Source organism: Carassius carassius, chromosome 47, assembly GCF_963082965.1.
Source record: "Carassius carassius chromosome 47, fCarCar2.1, whole genome shotgun sequence".
NCBI classification, from domain to species: domain Eukaryota; kingdom Metazoa; phylum Chordata; class Actinopteri; order Cypriniformes; family Cyprinidae; genus Carassius; species Carassius carassius.
In genome coordinates this window covers 9,623,420-9,640,163 of record NC_081801.1, presented here as the reverse complement: position 1 = coordinate 9,640,163, position 16,744 = coordinate 9,623,420, and the positions used below count along the sequence as shown (strand labels likewise).

General features: G+C 38.2%; 1 protein-coding gene and 1 pseudogene across 1 annotated transcript; one reads left to right on the top strand and one right to left on the bottom strand.

Moving 5' to 3' along the window:
- Positions 1-254: 254 nt before the first annotated feature.
- On the top strand, positions 255-1,866 carry LOC132131009 (relaxin-3 receptor 1-like). Its single transcript, XM_059542960.1, has one exon. The coding sequence runs from the start codon at positions 347-349 to the stop codon at positions 1,586-1,588; it is 1,242 nt and encodes a 413-aa protein (XP_059398943.1). The 5' UTR covers positions 255-346; the 3' UTR covers positions 1,589-1,866.
- Positions 1,867-4,997: 3,131 nt separating this feature from the next.
- On the bottom strand, positions 4,998-16,744 carry LOC132130294 (uncharacterized; annotated as a pseudogene).

The window sequence follows — 16,744 nt, the reverse complement described above, 5'->3', positions numbered from 1 at the left end:
CATCACAGGGAGCACCACTGTCTGTGCTGCGTAAAAGCGCACCCCATCCAATCCATCGACACTTGGCTCTATAAAAACACAGGGAGCTGTCAATGCGCCTGAAGCTAGGCACGAGTAACAGATTTGTGCGACAAATATTATTTAAAAAAATCTCATAGTTAGATATATTTAAACTGGACAAACAAATATCCTCTTGGACTTATCACGGGATATGCGCGCAAATACCTTTTTTTTCCCTCACTGAAACCAATGGCAATGACAGACAATGGATACTGAAGAAGTTGGAATGATAAGATTCAGGAGTGAGTAACTCAACCAGGATGGGGAAATTACACTAAAACGAGCAATGCAGAAAACTTCCGAGATGCAAGACGAGCGCACCGAGTACTACGCGTCGGGAAGTCTCCTGTTAAGTGAATACAACACGAGCTTCACGTCGAACAGGACTAATCTCTCTTGGAGTGACTTTCAAGATCTCGTCGATTTGGATAAACCTGATTTTATGGGAGACGGATCCGCGGTCCTGAGAATAATCATCTCTGTAATTTACTCGGTTGTGTGCGCACTGGGTTTAATCGGTAACATCCTCGTCCTGTATCTCATGAAGTCCAAACAAGCATGGAATAAGTCTTCCATCAACCTCTTCGTGACCAGTTTGGCGGTCACCGACTTTCAGTTTGTTTTGACACTTCCCTTTTGGGCTGTAGAGAACGCCATGGATTTCACTTGGCTGTTCGGGAAGGCGATGTGTAAGATAGTTTCTTATGTCACGGCTACGAACATGTACGCCAGCGTGTTTTTCCTCACGGCTATGAGCGTGGCGAGATACTGCTCCGTGGCTTCAGCGTTAAAAAGTAGAAGACGTCGGCTGCGTTTCTCCGCGCAGTGGATGACAGTCGTTATCTGGATAGCAGCTGTCGGTGCCGCTCTGCCGAACGCGATATTTTCAACAACCGCCACGGTTTCCAACGAGGAACTTTGTCTCGTGAAATTTCCCGACCGGAGCGGAGACGCGCAATTTTGGCTGGGTTTATATCAGGCGCAAAAGGTACTTCTAGGGTTCCTCATTCCGTTCGGGATCATCACTATCTGTTACCTGCTTCTCCTGCGCTTCATTACTAACAAAAACGTGAACACCTCCAGTGCCAAGAGGCGATCAAAAGTGACTAAATCTGTTACTATCGTCGTTTTGTCTTTTTTCCTGTGCTGGCTCCCGAATCAAGCGTTAACAGCGTGGGGAATCTTAATAAAACTCAATGTAGTACACTTCAGTTACGAGTACTACACCACACAAGTGTACATTTTTCCAGTAACAGTATGTTTGGCTCATTCAAACAGTTGTCTCAATCCCATTCTGTACTGTCTGATGAGAAGGGAATTCAGAAAAGCGTTGAAAAAGCTGTTTTGGCAAATCACATCGCCTTCTGTCACGAACATGAGACCGTTAACCGCCTCCACGAAGCCCGAGCAAGATGAACACGGTCTAGTAATGGTCCCGCTCAGTCGCGCGGAGCCCGCGCTTATCTTTTATCCTCCGGGGGCTGTCATCTATAACAGCAAAAACGACCCTCTGCCTAATAGCACATAACGCAAAGTTGTTGGTGTTGAGAAGTGCTTCAGACTCAGACTCAGACAAAATGGCAAATTAATTAGTTTGATGTTTGTATTTTTCTCCCTCCACTAACGAAACTAAAGCGAAGACTAAAAGAGTCCCGGGCTGGAACACCTTGCAGAAGTAGAAGGGATCCTCCTCATTCTAAACGCTGTAATCCATTCCGGGTGTTACGTTTACACCCTCTCACTAAAACCCTTTAACTTTGCTCCCTGTTCACCTCTAATATGGACCTGTGAAAACAATCTTAAAAAGGCAAGTTTTTGTATTCATTACAACCTTTTAGAGCCTATTCACAGAGCACAACGTGGATTCATATTTAATTGATTATAACTGAACTCGATTTTAATTATAATTTGATTGTACTTTAATGATGTATCAGTTCGTTTACAAATAATAATACATTTTCATTGTTCGCATTTTTTTAAACCATGAATGTGTCAACAATACCGGATTTATATTCAACACAAATGTGTTGTAGGGTTATACCCTGCTAATAAACATCTTACATCAGCCAGTGATGATGGGTTGTGACCATTAAAAGACCAGTAGACCATCTTAGGCTGGTTTAAGATGTTTTTGCAGCAGTGTGAACATCATGTGGGTCATTAAGAAGATGTGTTATCATCACCAGCCTACATGTGAACTGTGACTATGTAAATGTTGTCAGTTATTTATGTTTGGTTTTATTGTTATGTCTGACTTTGTCGTCTGATTAAAAAATAATAATTAACACCACCTGCATTAAGATGTTTGTCTGAATTAAATATATAAAAAGGTATAATTTACAAGCTGAAACACTTTATATCTGAGGCACAGCTCACTACCATCAGTTCATTGATTATCACTGAAATAAAGTAAATCTGAAATGTTTGAATCCAGTCATTGTTTTCTTTAAAATTAATATTATATGGAGTTTGACAGTTGGACATGATAAGATTCATTCCCTCAAAAACAATTCATCTTAAAAGAGCGATGAACATGCATAAACAAAACATCCAAACCTTGCAATTTTGTCAACTGTTCTTTGAATACATATAATCTTTCTTTCAACCTGACTGATGATGAAGGTTGTTGTTTAAGAATGTGAACTGGAGTGCACAGAGAAAGACTTGATGGAATCAGCTAACAGTCAAGCTGAACAGTATCTGGCACAGTACCCACAAAATGTGTCTTTTTCCTTTCTTTTTCCTGCTCAGTGAACAGAGGAGATAGACCATATGAAATAGAGAAAGGGTGTTTATTTGAGGCTTAATCTGTACATCACATAAAGAGAGCAATAAAGAGACAGCCAATTAGGGATACTGTTGAGGCAGAGAGAACCACTACAATCACACTGCCTGCTAGATTGACCAGGGCTCCAAGACCCGCTCCTACTATATGACCTGACCCAGCTGCACCATGCAGGTAAGAGCTGCGCAGTCCATGCCGGTGCAACGGCCCTCAAGAGCTGGTTCATCACTGCCCAGTTTCCTTTGCAGCTATGACAAGACAGATACTTTGCATGAGAAAAAGTCTAAATCTAAAAGTAGGAATATAATGATGCACGTCGAGCCTGAACATCGATTCCAATATGTGATGATTCAAATCGGTTGAGATGTTAAACAATTCGTGATACATTTTGGGGGTGGGCGTTTATATATGAAAGTATATCTGAGGGAACTGACCATCTTTAGAAACGTTTAGATGGTAATTTACTTTCATCTTGTGTCTGTATAATGCATATTAATGTAGTGTTCATAAGCACCAGAGCTGTCAAGAGATTGAATTTGAATTTCATTCAGCCCGTCTGCTGTATTTGTTTCATGCAAATGTTTTATGTAGCATACTTTAACAAAACTAAAGTTAGAGCATTCTGTTTTTGTTAAAATTTTCAAAACATACAATCTAATTTAGATTACAAAAACTGCTCACGATGCATGCATAAAGCATCTTTATTTGGGCTGTGATTCAAATGCAGTGATTGCCTCTTATTTTGAATGGAAAAAGCACAGGCAAAGCTTTGGTTTGTTTATACGAAGATATATATATTTTTTTCTTATTTGATTTGGGGGTTGTTTAAAAAATTCAATTTAGTTTAGTTATGTGATGAAGTGAGCGCCACTGCTCGCTTCTGGGGAAGGGAATAAAGGTAACTTGGGTCCGTGAGGATGTAAACAAATGATGGCTTACTCGCAGAGCACTTTCGTGCAAGGTGTAATTTCTTTACAGTGCCAAAAAACACAGACGGTCCACAGTGAAATATATATAGACAGGTGAACACAAAAACCTAAAAAGTACCAAAAATAAATAAAAATAAACATAAAGATGAAAAATTTTCCAAAACGTATCCACACGAAAAGGTTTGCTTGAGGCACCGCAGTTGCACTCTCGCTCTGACTTGGTTAACAAGTCCTGATTATGAGTCTGGCCTCCCTTTTTATAGGTCAGACTCCGCCTTCTTTGAAAACACCCATAGAGAGGTATAGATATATATTTCAATTCTTACCAGTTACATTATACCCACCAAAATGTTTATCGATAAGCATTTCTCACTGGTAATTATCAAATTAATACATTGTAATAATACATCATTATTAACAACACCGAAACACATAAATACCAAATACTTCATTCACATATAATCCCCCCTTAATCACAAGACAATGGTTTCACCAGCTTTGGTGGCACTGCGCCGGCGCGACCCCACTATTTTGCCACAAGTATCCGCTCTTCGTCTGCTCGGTTTGGCCGACGCAACATTTACCTGCCAAAGCCCGACTACGCCCATACAACAAACAAACGAACGTACGAGGACACGTGAACAAAACACAAGACACGGACGATGTGTGTGTGTGTGTGTAATGATCGGGTATGCTTATGGACTGAAGGGGTAATGTGGTGTGGAAAAATGTCCGTGAGTCATCGGACCGGCGTGTGCACCCGCGTTGCCGATGGGAAAACAACAGGTGAGGACAGGAATGAAGAGTGAATTGGGTATGTATGCAAGTGTGTTTGTGTGTGCGTGCCAGTGCTGCTCCCTCAGTGGTGACGATAAGACAGATTTGTCACAAGTTATTTGACTTATTTCAAGATAAATTCTGCATTTAAGTCCAAGCAATAATAAAAGGACACCTTTTCATTTATAATTTGTCTTAAATCCAATTTTGATAAAAAAAAATGTGAGAAAAATAATATAGTGAAATCAGTTGATCTACAGATCAGGAAGACTTGCAGAGAGCATAGTGTTTGCTCTTTATACAGTCTAAGCCAATTTCAAGCTCTGTAAACCAACACATAACAATAATTCAAATGTGAGAAACAAGCTAAGTTGCATTTGAGGATTGAATCCACCTTTTGATTATGAGTTTCAGGGGTCGATTTAGATTTTTTATTTAATTTTCTGTTTTCTTGTAACCCATCCATCCATCATCTTCCGCTTATCCGGGGCCGGGTCGCGGGGGCAACAGTCTAAGCAGAGACGCCCAGACTTCCCTCTCCCTAGCCACTTCTTCCAGCTCTTCCGGGGGGACCCCGAGGCGTTCCCAGGCCAGCCGGGAGACATAGTCCCTCCAGCGTGTCCTAGGTCTTCCCCGGGGCCTCCTCCCGGTAAGACGTGCCTGGAACACCTCCCTGGGAAGGCGTCCAGGAGGCATCCGAAATAGATGCCCGAGCCACCTCAGCTGGCTCCTCTCGATGTGGAGGAGCAACGGCTCTACTCTGAGCTCCTCCCGAGTGACCGTGCTTCTCACCCCATCTCTATGGGAGCGCCCAGCCACCCGACGGAGAAAGCTCATTTCGGCCGCCTGTATCCGGGATCTTGTCCTTTCGGTCATGACCCACAGCTCATGACCATAGGTGAGAGTAGGAACGTAGATTGACCGGTAAATCGAGAGCTTTGCCTTACAGCTCAGCTCCTTCTTCACCATGACAGATCGGTACAGCGACCGCATTACTGCAGAAGCTGCACCGATCCGTCTGTCAATCTCACGTTCCATCCTTCCCTCACTCGTGAACAAGACCCCAAGATACCTGAACTCCTCCACTTGAGGCAGGAACTCTCCACCAACCTGAAGTGGGCAATCCACCCTTTTCCGACTGAGAACCATGGCCTCGGACTTGGAGGTGCTGATTCTCATCCCAGCCGATTCACACTCGGCTGCAAACCGTCCCAGTGCACGCTGAAGGTCCTGGTCTGAGGAGGCCAACACAACAACATCATCCGCAAAAAGCAGCGACGAAATCGTATGGTCTCCAAACCGGACACTCTCCGGCCCTTGGCTGCGCCTAGAAATTCTGTCCATAAAAATTATGAACAGAACCGGTGACAAAGGGCAGCCCTGCCGGAGTCCAACATGCACCGGGAACAGGTCTGACTTACTGCCGGCAATGCGAACCAAGCTCTTGCTCCGGTCGTACAGGGACCGAACAGCCCTAAGTAGGGGGCCGCCGACCCCATACTCCCAGAGCACCCTCCACAGGATGTCGCGAGGAACACGGTCGAATGCCTTCTCCAAATCCACAAAACACATGTGGACTGGTTGGGCAAACTCCCATGAACCCTCCAGCACCCTGGAAAGGGTATAGAGCTGGTCCAGTGTTCCACGACCGGGACAAAAACCACACTGTTCCTCCTGAATCCGAGGTTCCACTATCGGCCGAATTCTCCTCTCCAGTACCCTGGCATAGACTTTCTTGTAACTTCATGCTTTAATTGAATTTAGATGCTAACCAAAGTAACAATCTATGTTTAAAACAAGTGAAGTACTATCTTGAATTAAGAAATGTTCTTAATGAACTCATCTGGGGAAACTTGTGTTTCCTAGCTGTGCTCATCTTCTGTCTCTCCTCCAGCTCTACAAAGCAATTTAAACATTTCAATTCAATCATTATTTATCAATATAAGATATTTACGTTTTACATATTTGCTAAGTATTCATGCAATACGTTTTTTGTTTTTGTTTTTATCAGAAAAAAAAAACATTCAGGATGATAAAAGACCCACCATCTTCACATAAGGGTCCTGATTATCCTGTCAGTGTTTAGTTTGTTATAAAGACTGGCTGAATGTACACTAAACCTTAGTGATAAGCATTTATATATATCTTTGCATTAGATTAAATTATTAAAAAAATTAATAATAATAATTGACTTTTACACAATGACAAGCAAGCTATCTATATTGTATATCAGCAGCCATTACGTTAGTCTTCTGTGTCACATGATCCTCCAGAAATCATTCTGATTTGCCATTGAAGAAACATTTTTTGTTATTATCAATGTTGAAAACAGCTGCTTAAGGTTTGTTTTTGTTGTTGTTTGTTTTGGAAAATATCATTAAGAGTCTTTGAACAGAACGTTCAAAAGAACAGCATTTATTTGACATAACCGTTTGTCCCCAACCCTACACCTAAACTGGACCCTCACAGGAAAATTTGTGCATTTTTGGATTTTCAAAAAAACTCATTCTGAATGATTTATAAGCCTTTTGAATTATGGGAACACTGAAAATGTCCTTATAAGTCACCTCCTCATTGTTATACCTGTCATAACCATGTCATTATACAAATTTGTGACCTCATAAACATGCTCATACATACAGACATATATAAACACACACGTGTGTGTGTGTGTGTATGTGTGTGTTTATAAATGTCCTGTCCTGTTGTAACAGTCTAAAACTGACCTGCATGGCCACAATGTTTGGAAACAGGCCAATCAGACCGGTTCCCAAACCAAAAACAAAGTAGCCAAGGAAGTACAGTCCCTTCAGGCCAATATATGGCAGGAGAAGCCTCTGCACATCTGGATGGACACAAATGGAAATGGCATTAAATACAGAACAAATGGTGCATCGGATGAATGGAAAACAAAGACTATCATCTGATGAGATATACATATCAATGATAAAACATCTTTACTGATAAAGCCCTCTCAAAAGGGCTTTTCAGTGACATATGACTTGAAGCTCTTATAAGAATGACATGATGTTGAAAAGGACTGTGATTCTCTCATCGAAACATATTAATAACTGAAAAAGTGAATTATCCAATTTCATTCCCGAACTGATGTGGTAGGGCCATGTATTATCAAACAGTAACTGAATAGTTTTCTTTTGTCTGGATGCATTAAGAAACAGCAGTTGAATAAAGGCAGTAAGAATGAACAGTTGAGTCATGGTTCAATGTTACTTATGAATAGAGTGCAGAGGAGACAGCATTGATGCACAGGCATCCCACCTCAACCCCTCTCTCATACATCGCATAGGAGGTGGAATTGTTTTCATCATAGGGGTTCCCCTTATATACAATCTATAGATGTACAGACAGATACCAGGAATGTAACATAAGATAAAGCATGTGACATTATCAAATCCTAGGTGATGTTTTGTCAAATGGGGTAAAAACATTAAGTACAAATCCAGAGATCCTCTCCACAGGTGCATCTGCTTCTATTATGTTACTCAAGTGAAGATCAGGAACGTCAAGTTTTTTTCATTCAGACACCGCGTGGAAATTCAAAAGGACATCATCCTCTGCTGTGATCTTGTGGGTTGGTTTTAAGGTTACTGAGAGTTTTATAACCCTTACCTCAAACTACCCTTCGATAAGGTTCACATGCACGCACAAGACATACTTTTCTTTCAAAAACTCATTTATACAGGTCATTAGGTTCATATGGTTTCGTTAATGACCCTCAGCTTTAAAAGATGGCATCTTCTTCTTAGGTTCACCATGCCTTTTGTTATTGCTATTACGCAGTGAAGATCTAATCATGGTTTCATCTATTCGCTGAATCAGTGGGAAAATGGCCAGTCATTGCCTTCAACAATTTTCACCTGGTTGAGGTCAGCAGAACAACTTTCTCTATACTTTAGCTGGCTACAAGGAGACTCATTTATCTCTATTCAACTTTGACTAAGCCAGTAGTGCAAGGGAAAATAAGATAAAGGAGCTATGCTGCCTTTTAACCACAAATCAAAGCATCCATTGATCTATTTTTCAGTTTTGAAATGCTACTCTTTCAGGAGTGCTAAAATTAATTTTATTGGTTTTTTAAATGAATAAAGACAAATGCGAGAACTAGGATAACTTTCTCATTTATTTTTTCATATCACATAAGCAAAGCCTTGGTGAGCAAAAGAGACTGCTTTTGTTATAATAATAATAATAATAATAAAATCTTAACGTTTGAACAATACTCTTCAAAATGTTTGAAAACAAAAATTCTAAGATCATCAGTGATTACTAAATCAGCATGATTTTACACTCAAGAATAGATCAAGTGGCTTTACCTATGACAGGAATTTCAACTGTAGGCACTAGACTTTGGTGCGCTAACATTAGGAGTGTCAGCATGTGTATTTTATGGCTGTTCTGAGCCCTCTCCTTAAAGATCGGGATGTGCAAAGGAAGCACAAATCAAATACCTCATTCACTCACCTGCCCCATGAAGTCAGTGAAGAAGAGCATGTTGCAAAGGAAGGCCATCCAGCCTAAGAGATGACTCACACACAGACACAGCGGTAATGGCTGGGCATGCTAATCACACCTGACAGTAGAGATTTCAGGGTCACTATCTTCCATACCTGAAACACAGTAATGCACACAGGCTGATAAGATCTACTGAAAGCTTCAAAAACTCAAGGTCAGGAACACTTACCAGTGAAAACTTGAAGTGCTCCTATTTCTATTATGCCATTTTAAGGTTCCTAATATTGTTTTGGGAGTCTCCTGCAATAGGTTTACATGCATGCTATATCGAAGAACGCTTTCATTTTCTTAAAATATGCATTTAATATTGCCTCATTTTCCAACGATTTGTTTGAAGCAGTTCTAAGATTCAGTCTCTCTAAGCCCCTACTTTCCCTGAGCCTACTCTTCTCTGATTGGTCAGATGGCCGGGTCTGTTGTGATTGTTCTACCGCTATTTATCATACTTACAGGTTGTGATTCAGTGGATCCAGCTGGCCCAAAGTAATGGTTGTAGCTAGAAGAGATACAGAAAACAAAAACGGAAGCTAACAATAAATTGGTTTTCTACCTATTACATTGTGTTTTTATTAAGGTTTGTCATATCTACCCCATTCCTAAATCTACCCATTAAAATAATGCAAAAAATAGTGATTATTGATTTATTATGCTATACTGATATGTGCATGCCCAGTCGTCAGTAAAATACAAACACATAAAGACTGGGGTTGTACTGCTGTGTTACAGTGGAGAAAATTAATTTTAACCACTCATCCTTTAAAGACTCATCTTACTATGGAAGCCCATTTCTGCCACTGAATAAAAAAATATAATAATAATAAAAGGTTATTGAATGCAAAATATAAACTCACAACTCACAATTGCTAGAAAATATCAGAATTGTGAGGAAAAAAATCAGAATTTAGAATTTATTTCACACAATTCTGACAATTCTGTAAAAAATGTGTGATATAAACTCAATTGCGGGATAAAAACTCAACTCGCAGTTCAGATTTTTTTTTCTCTGGGAAAAGCAAGTTTGTATCTTGCAATTAGGACTTTTTTTTGCAATGGTGAGTTTATATCTCGCAATTCTGACCTTTTCTACCTTAAAATTTTACTTTATAACTCACAAGATATAAACTCGCAATTAAGAGAAAAAAGTCAGAATTGTGAGATAAAAAGTCACAATTACCTTTGTAATTTTTTTATTCAGTGGCAGACACAGGCTTCCATATTTCTTTCGAAAGTGAAAATAAAACAAATTTACTTTCACAGTGTAGGACACAGCATCTTCTCGACATGATTTTAACCACACGAACAAGTTACAGTGTTTGAGGGTTGTTCACATTGTTCACGGCCAGTCAACGTAGAACATAGATGGGCATTATGTAAATGTGTTAACCCATAACATGTAGCCGTCATGGAAGTGGGATTGGAATCTTCGACAACTCATTTCGGTTGTTCAGAGTCGATTCTTTAGTCTAATTCTAGTCTAAGGGAACATTAATATGAATGTGATATGTTTTCAAAACCATAATAGGTTGGGTCCATTAATGTGATATCTCTATAGTGACGGGGATCTCTCTGTAAATTAATGGACTCACTAATGGAAAAGAAATATAAATTGGTTGGGCAATGGTGTGAAATGATTGAATTAATACTCTTTATGATTTGTTAAAGGTGTTGTAATGAATATGGAGATTAAGTCAGAAACTCATTGCTAAAACTCTCTTTTCTGAGGAACAAATTTTCATTCAAAAATGTGCAAACTTACAGTAGTACAGATACAAGCATAATACATGTATGGAGTATGTATCATGTATACATTTATGCATGCATTTTATTTAAAATTTAATAGACATTTTTGAGGAAGGACTTAAAAAATGTTTCTCTAGTGCCAAAATTAAACTTTGTCAATGTCTTTGTAAACTTTTTCCTGCTTTGCATTTTTACAACTCTCTGTGTTTCATTCAAGACTTTTATCAGCCTAATAAAGCTAGTGTTCTATCCCCTGAAACAAGGCTCCCTTCACACTTGTACATTAACAAGAACTATATGTTCTGAACATTTAGTCCAAGAGCAGTGTTTGGTCAAATAGAACTCTTTCTCAGGGACAGATGGCAGATTATGTGAGGTTTGTAGGAGGTTAATGATTGTGAGACTCAGTTGGGGTTTAGATTGACAGGAGTATTGGGATTTACAGGTCTTTTTACCTTAGTGTCATTAACAATTGAATATGAACATTATTTACATAAATACACACACACACACGCGCACACACACACACACATTCTGATTAATACAGAGATACAGCATTATTAATCATTCCAATTAATACTGATATATTTTTATTTAGATGAATGCAGTGCTTAATTACTGCTGTTATGATGAAATTTCCAGCATGAATACGAGTCTTATTATTTATTTATTTTTTCTTGCTACATTAAAGCATTAGCCTACTTGGTGTGACTCACTGGCATGACAAACAGCAGAGGTTTTACAAAGAGCATGCCCAATTTTTATGATTTGAGACACTCTAATGATAATCTAAGACTTTAGGGTGCAAACATCTGAAATGTGTAGTTTACAAGCTTGTAAAAAATAAATAAATAAGAAATATTTAACATTCTGCACAATTTTAGATAATTAACCAAAAAAAATAAATGTATTTACTTTTGTACAGACAATACAATGTTCTTGCTTCCATTGAAAAACAAGATGTTCTTTGCATTATCATTATATTTATTTGTACAATTATTTAATAATAATTATAGTACATATTAAACTTTTAAAGGATTGCTATTATTACGAACAGTAACAATGACAACAATAATAATGCATTATTATTATATTATTATTAATTAAAATGTTCTCAAATTATTATGCTGTAAATATGATATATAAATATATATATTTGTACTAATGCAAATGCAAAACAGATTTAATTCCATAGTGGTCTCAGAATTGTAGTCTCGACCATATAATGAGATGCATATGTCTAAAATTCGCTGCTATATTATGTTGTATTTTTAATAAAATGGAAAAGGCATGTACTTATTTTCATTATCGACCAAACGGGGAATTGTTTCTGTGAAAGGCATGAGTATCTAGTCTAATTACAGCTCAAAAAGGCTGATGCTTCGAGGTCTGAAACAAGTCATTAAAATGTGAGGAGAAATTGGGTCCAGGCTGAAAGCAAGAATAAAAGACACATGAAAGGGATTCGAGGTAACACAAATGACCAACCTCGCTGTTAGGCTGCTTGGCACTGGGTGTGACTGCATTGGCTTCACTCAGGGCAGAAAACGAGCGCTGCCTCATTTCAGGCAGAGGTTGTGGCTCTTTGTATACTGTGCCATAGCCGTTATGATGTGGGTCTTCCAGGAGCAGTGGCGCAGCTGTACGAGAGTCTGAACTGTGATCTTTGATTGGTGGTTTTCTGGGATGCTGAAAAGGTGCATGGTGAGAAACATGCCCCAGGTCAGTGATGAGAAAAAATAGATAACTTGGTATTCTGAACCCAGTAGGACACCAAGAGCAGAGTCCTTGGCTCCAATAAGGTATCCACAGGCTCCACCAAGGCCTGCAAGGAAGCACAGCAGGCTGCTTTAAAAAAATAAAATAAATCAAGCTAAGAAAATCAAACACGACTGAAAGTTTTAGTGGGATGTGCTCTGTTTGTTAAAGCCAAAATGCTTCTTCAAACGTCAGATAAGGCTCTGAAAGTACTTTAAGTGTTGTTCTTGTTTTAGGATGGAATTAAAATGTCTTCGGTCTTGTCTTGTTACACCAATTATGACCTTTATAAATGGAATAATATGCATAAGATAAATGCATAAATGTCTGACATTCTAAAGTTTCTTTCGCAAGTAATTATTTTGAAAACATTTGTTAAAATGTTTTGTAAAAATAAAGTTTTACGAAATTTGTAAAACTTTCCTGCAATTAAATACAAAAATAATGTGTTCTGTCATGTTAAATATTAGTTATAAATGTTGACAAATCTATGTAAAACCTAATGATTTTACACAACTGTGAACCCTTTTAAAAGAGCTATATTTTTATATTTGCATGGATATAGGAGTAATTTTCTACAGTACTGTTTAAACATTTGAGATGTTATGGTCACCAAGTCTGCATTTAGGTTTAAATATACAGTAAAAACTATAATAGTGTAAAATATTACAATTTAGAATATCCCTTTTAAATTTTAACATTTTAAAATTCCATTGATTTTACATTGAGTGGCCATTATTCTTCAGTGTCACATGATCCTCCAGAAATCATAATTATATGCTGATTTGCTGATCATGAAAAACTGCTGCTGCTGTAAATATAATACTGTATATATGAAATAACCCCCACACATGAGATCACTCTGTATCAGATCTAAACAGGTGGAGCTGGGGAAGGTGGAGAGTTTCTGAAGCACACTGCAACTGCTACATCAAGAACTAGCCAAGTATTTAAATGTTGAGCAGCAAGCTCATTGGCTGCTGATGTGAAAAGAAATATATACAATGATGTGATTATATCAGGTTGAGTTAGAACCTATTGGCCTGCACCATCTATAGTTTCATGAACTTTGTATTTACAGCATTAGAAAAATGTCTGTTTTTATGTAACAGTATAATAGATATTTACACTACTACACAACAAAAATATAAATAGGTATTATAATACATACTTTGGAATCAATAAGAAGTATCAAGTTATAGTCAGGGGGCAGTTGGTTCTAGGGGTAGTGAGTGATAAAATTTCACTACAAAGAAAACTTAATTTAAAGCACATTCTAGTTATTATAAGGTGTAAATGTGCTATTGTAAACATATGCATAATATGTTTGCTCCAAGAATCACTAAAAGCAGAAAAAAAGCTACCAAGCTTTACTGTCATTGGATAACAGTCTTTAGGAAGGTCTTACAAGCATTAGCTTTGTTTTTTTTTTGTTTTTTTAGGGTGCTATTTTTGCTTAAATGGTAATTGTGTAAAAAAAAAAAATTCTAAAAAAAATAATTTATGCAAACTGGGTTTGATTCATTAATTAAAAAAACAACATTTATAAAAGCCTGTCACATTTACCAAAGATCAGTGAGTACAAATACTCAAGTGTCTTTTGTTATATAGACATTATTCACATGAGACTGAAAGCACACGTGTCTCTAACCTGACTAATATGTTGTCTTCACTCTTTTTGTAAAGAGATTAGAATATTTTTTAAGATTACTTTTTCCATTTCAGGTCATGGAAGTTAATGTATGACACTGATGAAAGGCATAGGGGGAAAGCTTTGAAAGATATCAGGATTTTGAACAGTAAACAACCCAGATTTTACTAAGGATGCACCAAAGCAGGTGTTTTTAACACAACCAAATCCCCAGGAAGAATTGCCGCTGCCGTGCAGACAGCAGGATGTTTGGTTACATCAATAATACAATACCAAAGCACCCTACCGACCATATTACCGATAGTGAAAGAAAAACTATAGCCATACAGCCATAGTGCTGACTAAGCTTACGTAAGGATCTGGAAATCAGTCCATATACAGTAATACACTTGAAAGCTTTCGAATGTGCTCCCATGAAAAACAAATGCTGAAACAAATGCTGTCAGTCATCTTCACACTGCAGAGCAATCTGTATTGTACTGGTTCCTGTAGCAGTAATTGCAGAGAAGCATATTAATCTTAAAAATCAAGATTTTACAGAACTTCAGATCAATTCTATGCACTTTGAAACATTGATAAAAAAAATGATATGAAGCAAGGCCTAGCTAATCACTCATTATTTCTCCTTACCTGTGAGTAAGGCATGATAATGAAGCCCTCTCTCCTTATCCCGATGAGAACACACATCAAACAAATAGGCTTTAATTGGCCCGTCAATGAAGTCTGCTGCAAAGTCAAACATCACCACTCCAAACATAACTACTACGATCGCCCATGTCCTTTTAACATGTCTGTCCTCTAGTATAGCTGAAGGAGAGAAAAAACATCATGCTTAGTTTAATCAAAAACACATTATAAATTCAATGCTAACGAATACTATTGAATATAACGTTTTAGAAATTTCAAAACTTAAGGTCAGGCCATTGCTCAGAAGGCAAAAGTGCAGTTTATGTTATGTTTACATTCATTGTAGTCTTTTGTAATGCATAAATAAATGAATAAATAAATGCTTTAATTAATAACTAACAAAATAAATAAAAGTGTGAATTTGTTTCAGTTTTTAAAAAGGCAAAAGGACGACTACTTCTAGTTTTCTTCAGTATTTCAAATGCTTGGTAAATTAACAAGTACCTTTATTGCAAATAAAGACATCCATGCAATGTCCATTTCAAAAATGTCCATTTCAAAATTTCATCACATTTTCATTGGTCGTTTCAAAAAGCTATTTGATATAATGTGAAAAACGCAGTGGAAGAGAAAACCAATTTGTTTTTTTATGAGCTACTACAATTTTTGTAATTATTTGCAGTTCCTACCTTCCTTCCTTGGTCATTATTTCCTTTTTAAAATTTCAACCTAACCACTTTTTAGTTTTTAAAATTGCATTGCATATCTGCAGATCGTTTAACTACCAGCCTAAACAAAAGTAGCTCCTGATTTCACGATCTGGACTGATCCATCACATTTATTTCATCAACACCTTACCTGATGTGACCACATCTCCATTTAGAAATAAAGTAAGGCCCACTAACATCATAATCTCAAGTAAGACTATCTATGGTCGCCTTCGGCCCCATGGGGACCTACAGTAGTCACTTGCTGAGCCGATGACAGGCTGTAGGATAAAACCCAAAACAGGGCTGATGAACCACACCAAGCTTTACAGGTGTCTGGGGAGTCCAACGCTCAACAACACCGGCGTGACAAACGCAGCCTCAACGGCATAGCAGAATTCCCTTCCAAACATGACCATGCTGTGCATGATAAGCCTTCCTCTTGAGAGATTCAGAGGCTCCACTGCTTCAAACACAGCTGGTTCCATGCAGTCCAAATAGTCCTCTTTGTGTCCCGAATCCACTAGGTAGTGCTCCATGGATGTGAGCGGGCTGTCTGGTGCACAGAACCTGCAAGGTTGGTCCTGGGTTAGGAGAGTCATGGTCTCAGTGTTGAAAGTCTTCATTCCTACTGCATAGCTGAGCGATAAAGATCAAAACTAGTATTTACAATGTCAGCTGAGCTGAGAAGAAAAGGAAGAGTTTGTCTGGTTGGGATCATGGAAGAAACCTTGCCTTTTTTCCTCGTTTTTGTATCCAGTTAAGTAAGCATTGTTGCCAAAGGCCACTGGGGGAGTTGTCATAAGCACATGAAACAGATTACAATCTGTGGTTGTTCTTCTCTTCCTCCTACTGGGTTACAACAGAATATCAGTGCAAAACACAACCAACAATTCATACTTACTGTAATAGCAAATCAGCTATCAGATAATAAGAACCATATAGTGTTTAGGAAAATTTAAATGGAAGAAAAAATGTAAATGGAGACCTAACAAACATTGTTTTGTGGTCTTGCATAATGAGATGACCAGTTAGTTAAATCAAGTGATGTACCATGTGATTCCTCAGGAGATGGCTTCAGTGGTGTTGGAAGACGAAAAGGCAATGCATTTATAGTCAAGGCACACATGCCCACTTCATGTTCCTTCTCCATTCACACGACTAACCTCTACTCCTT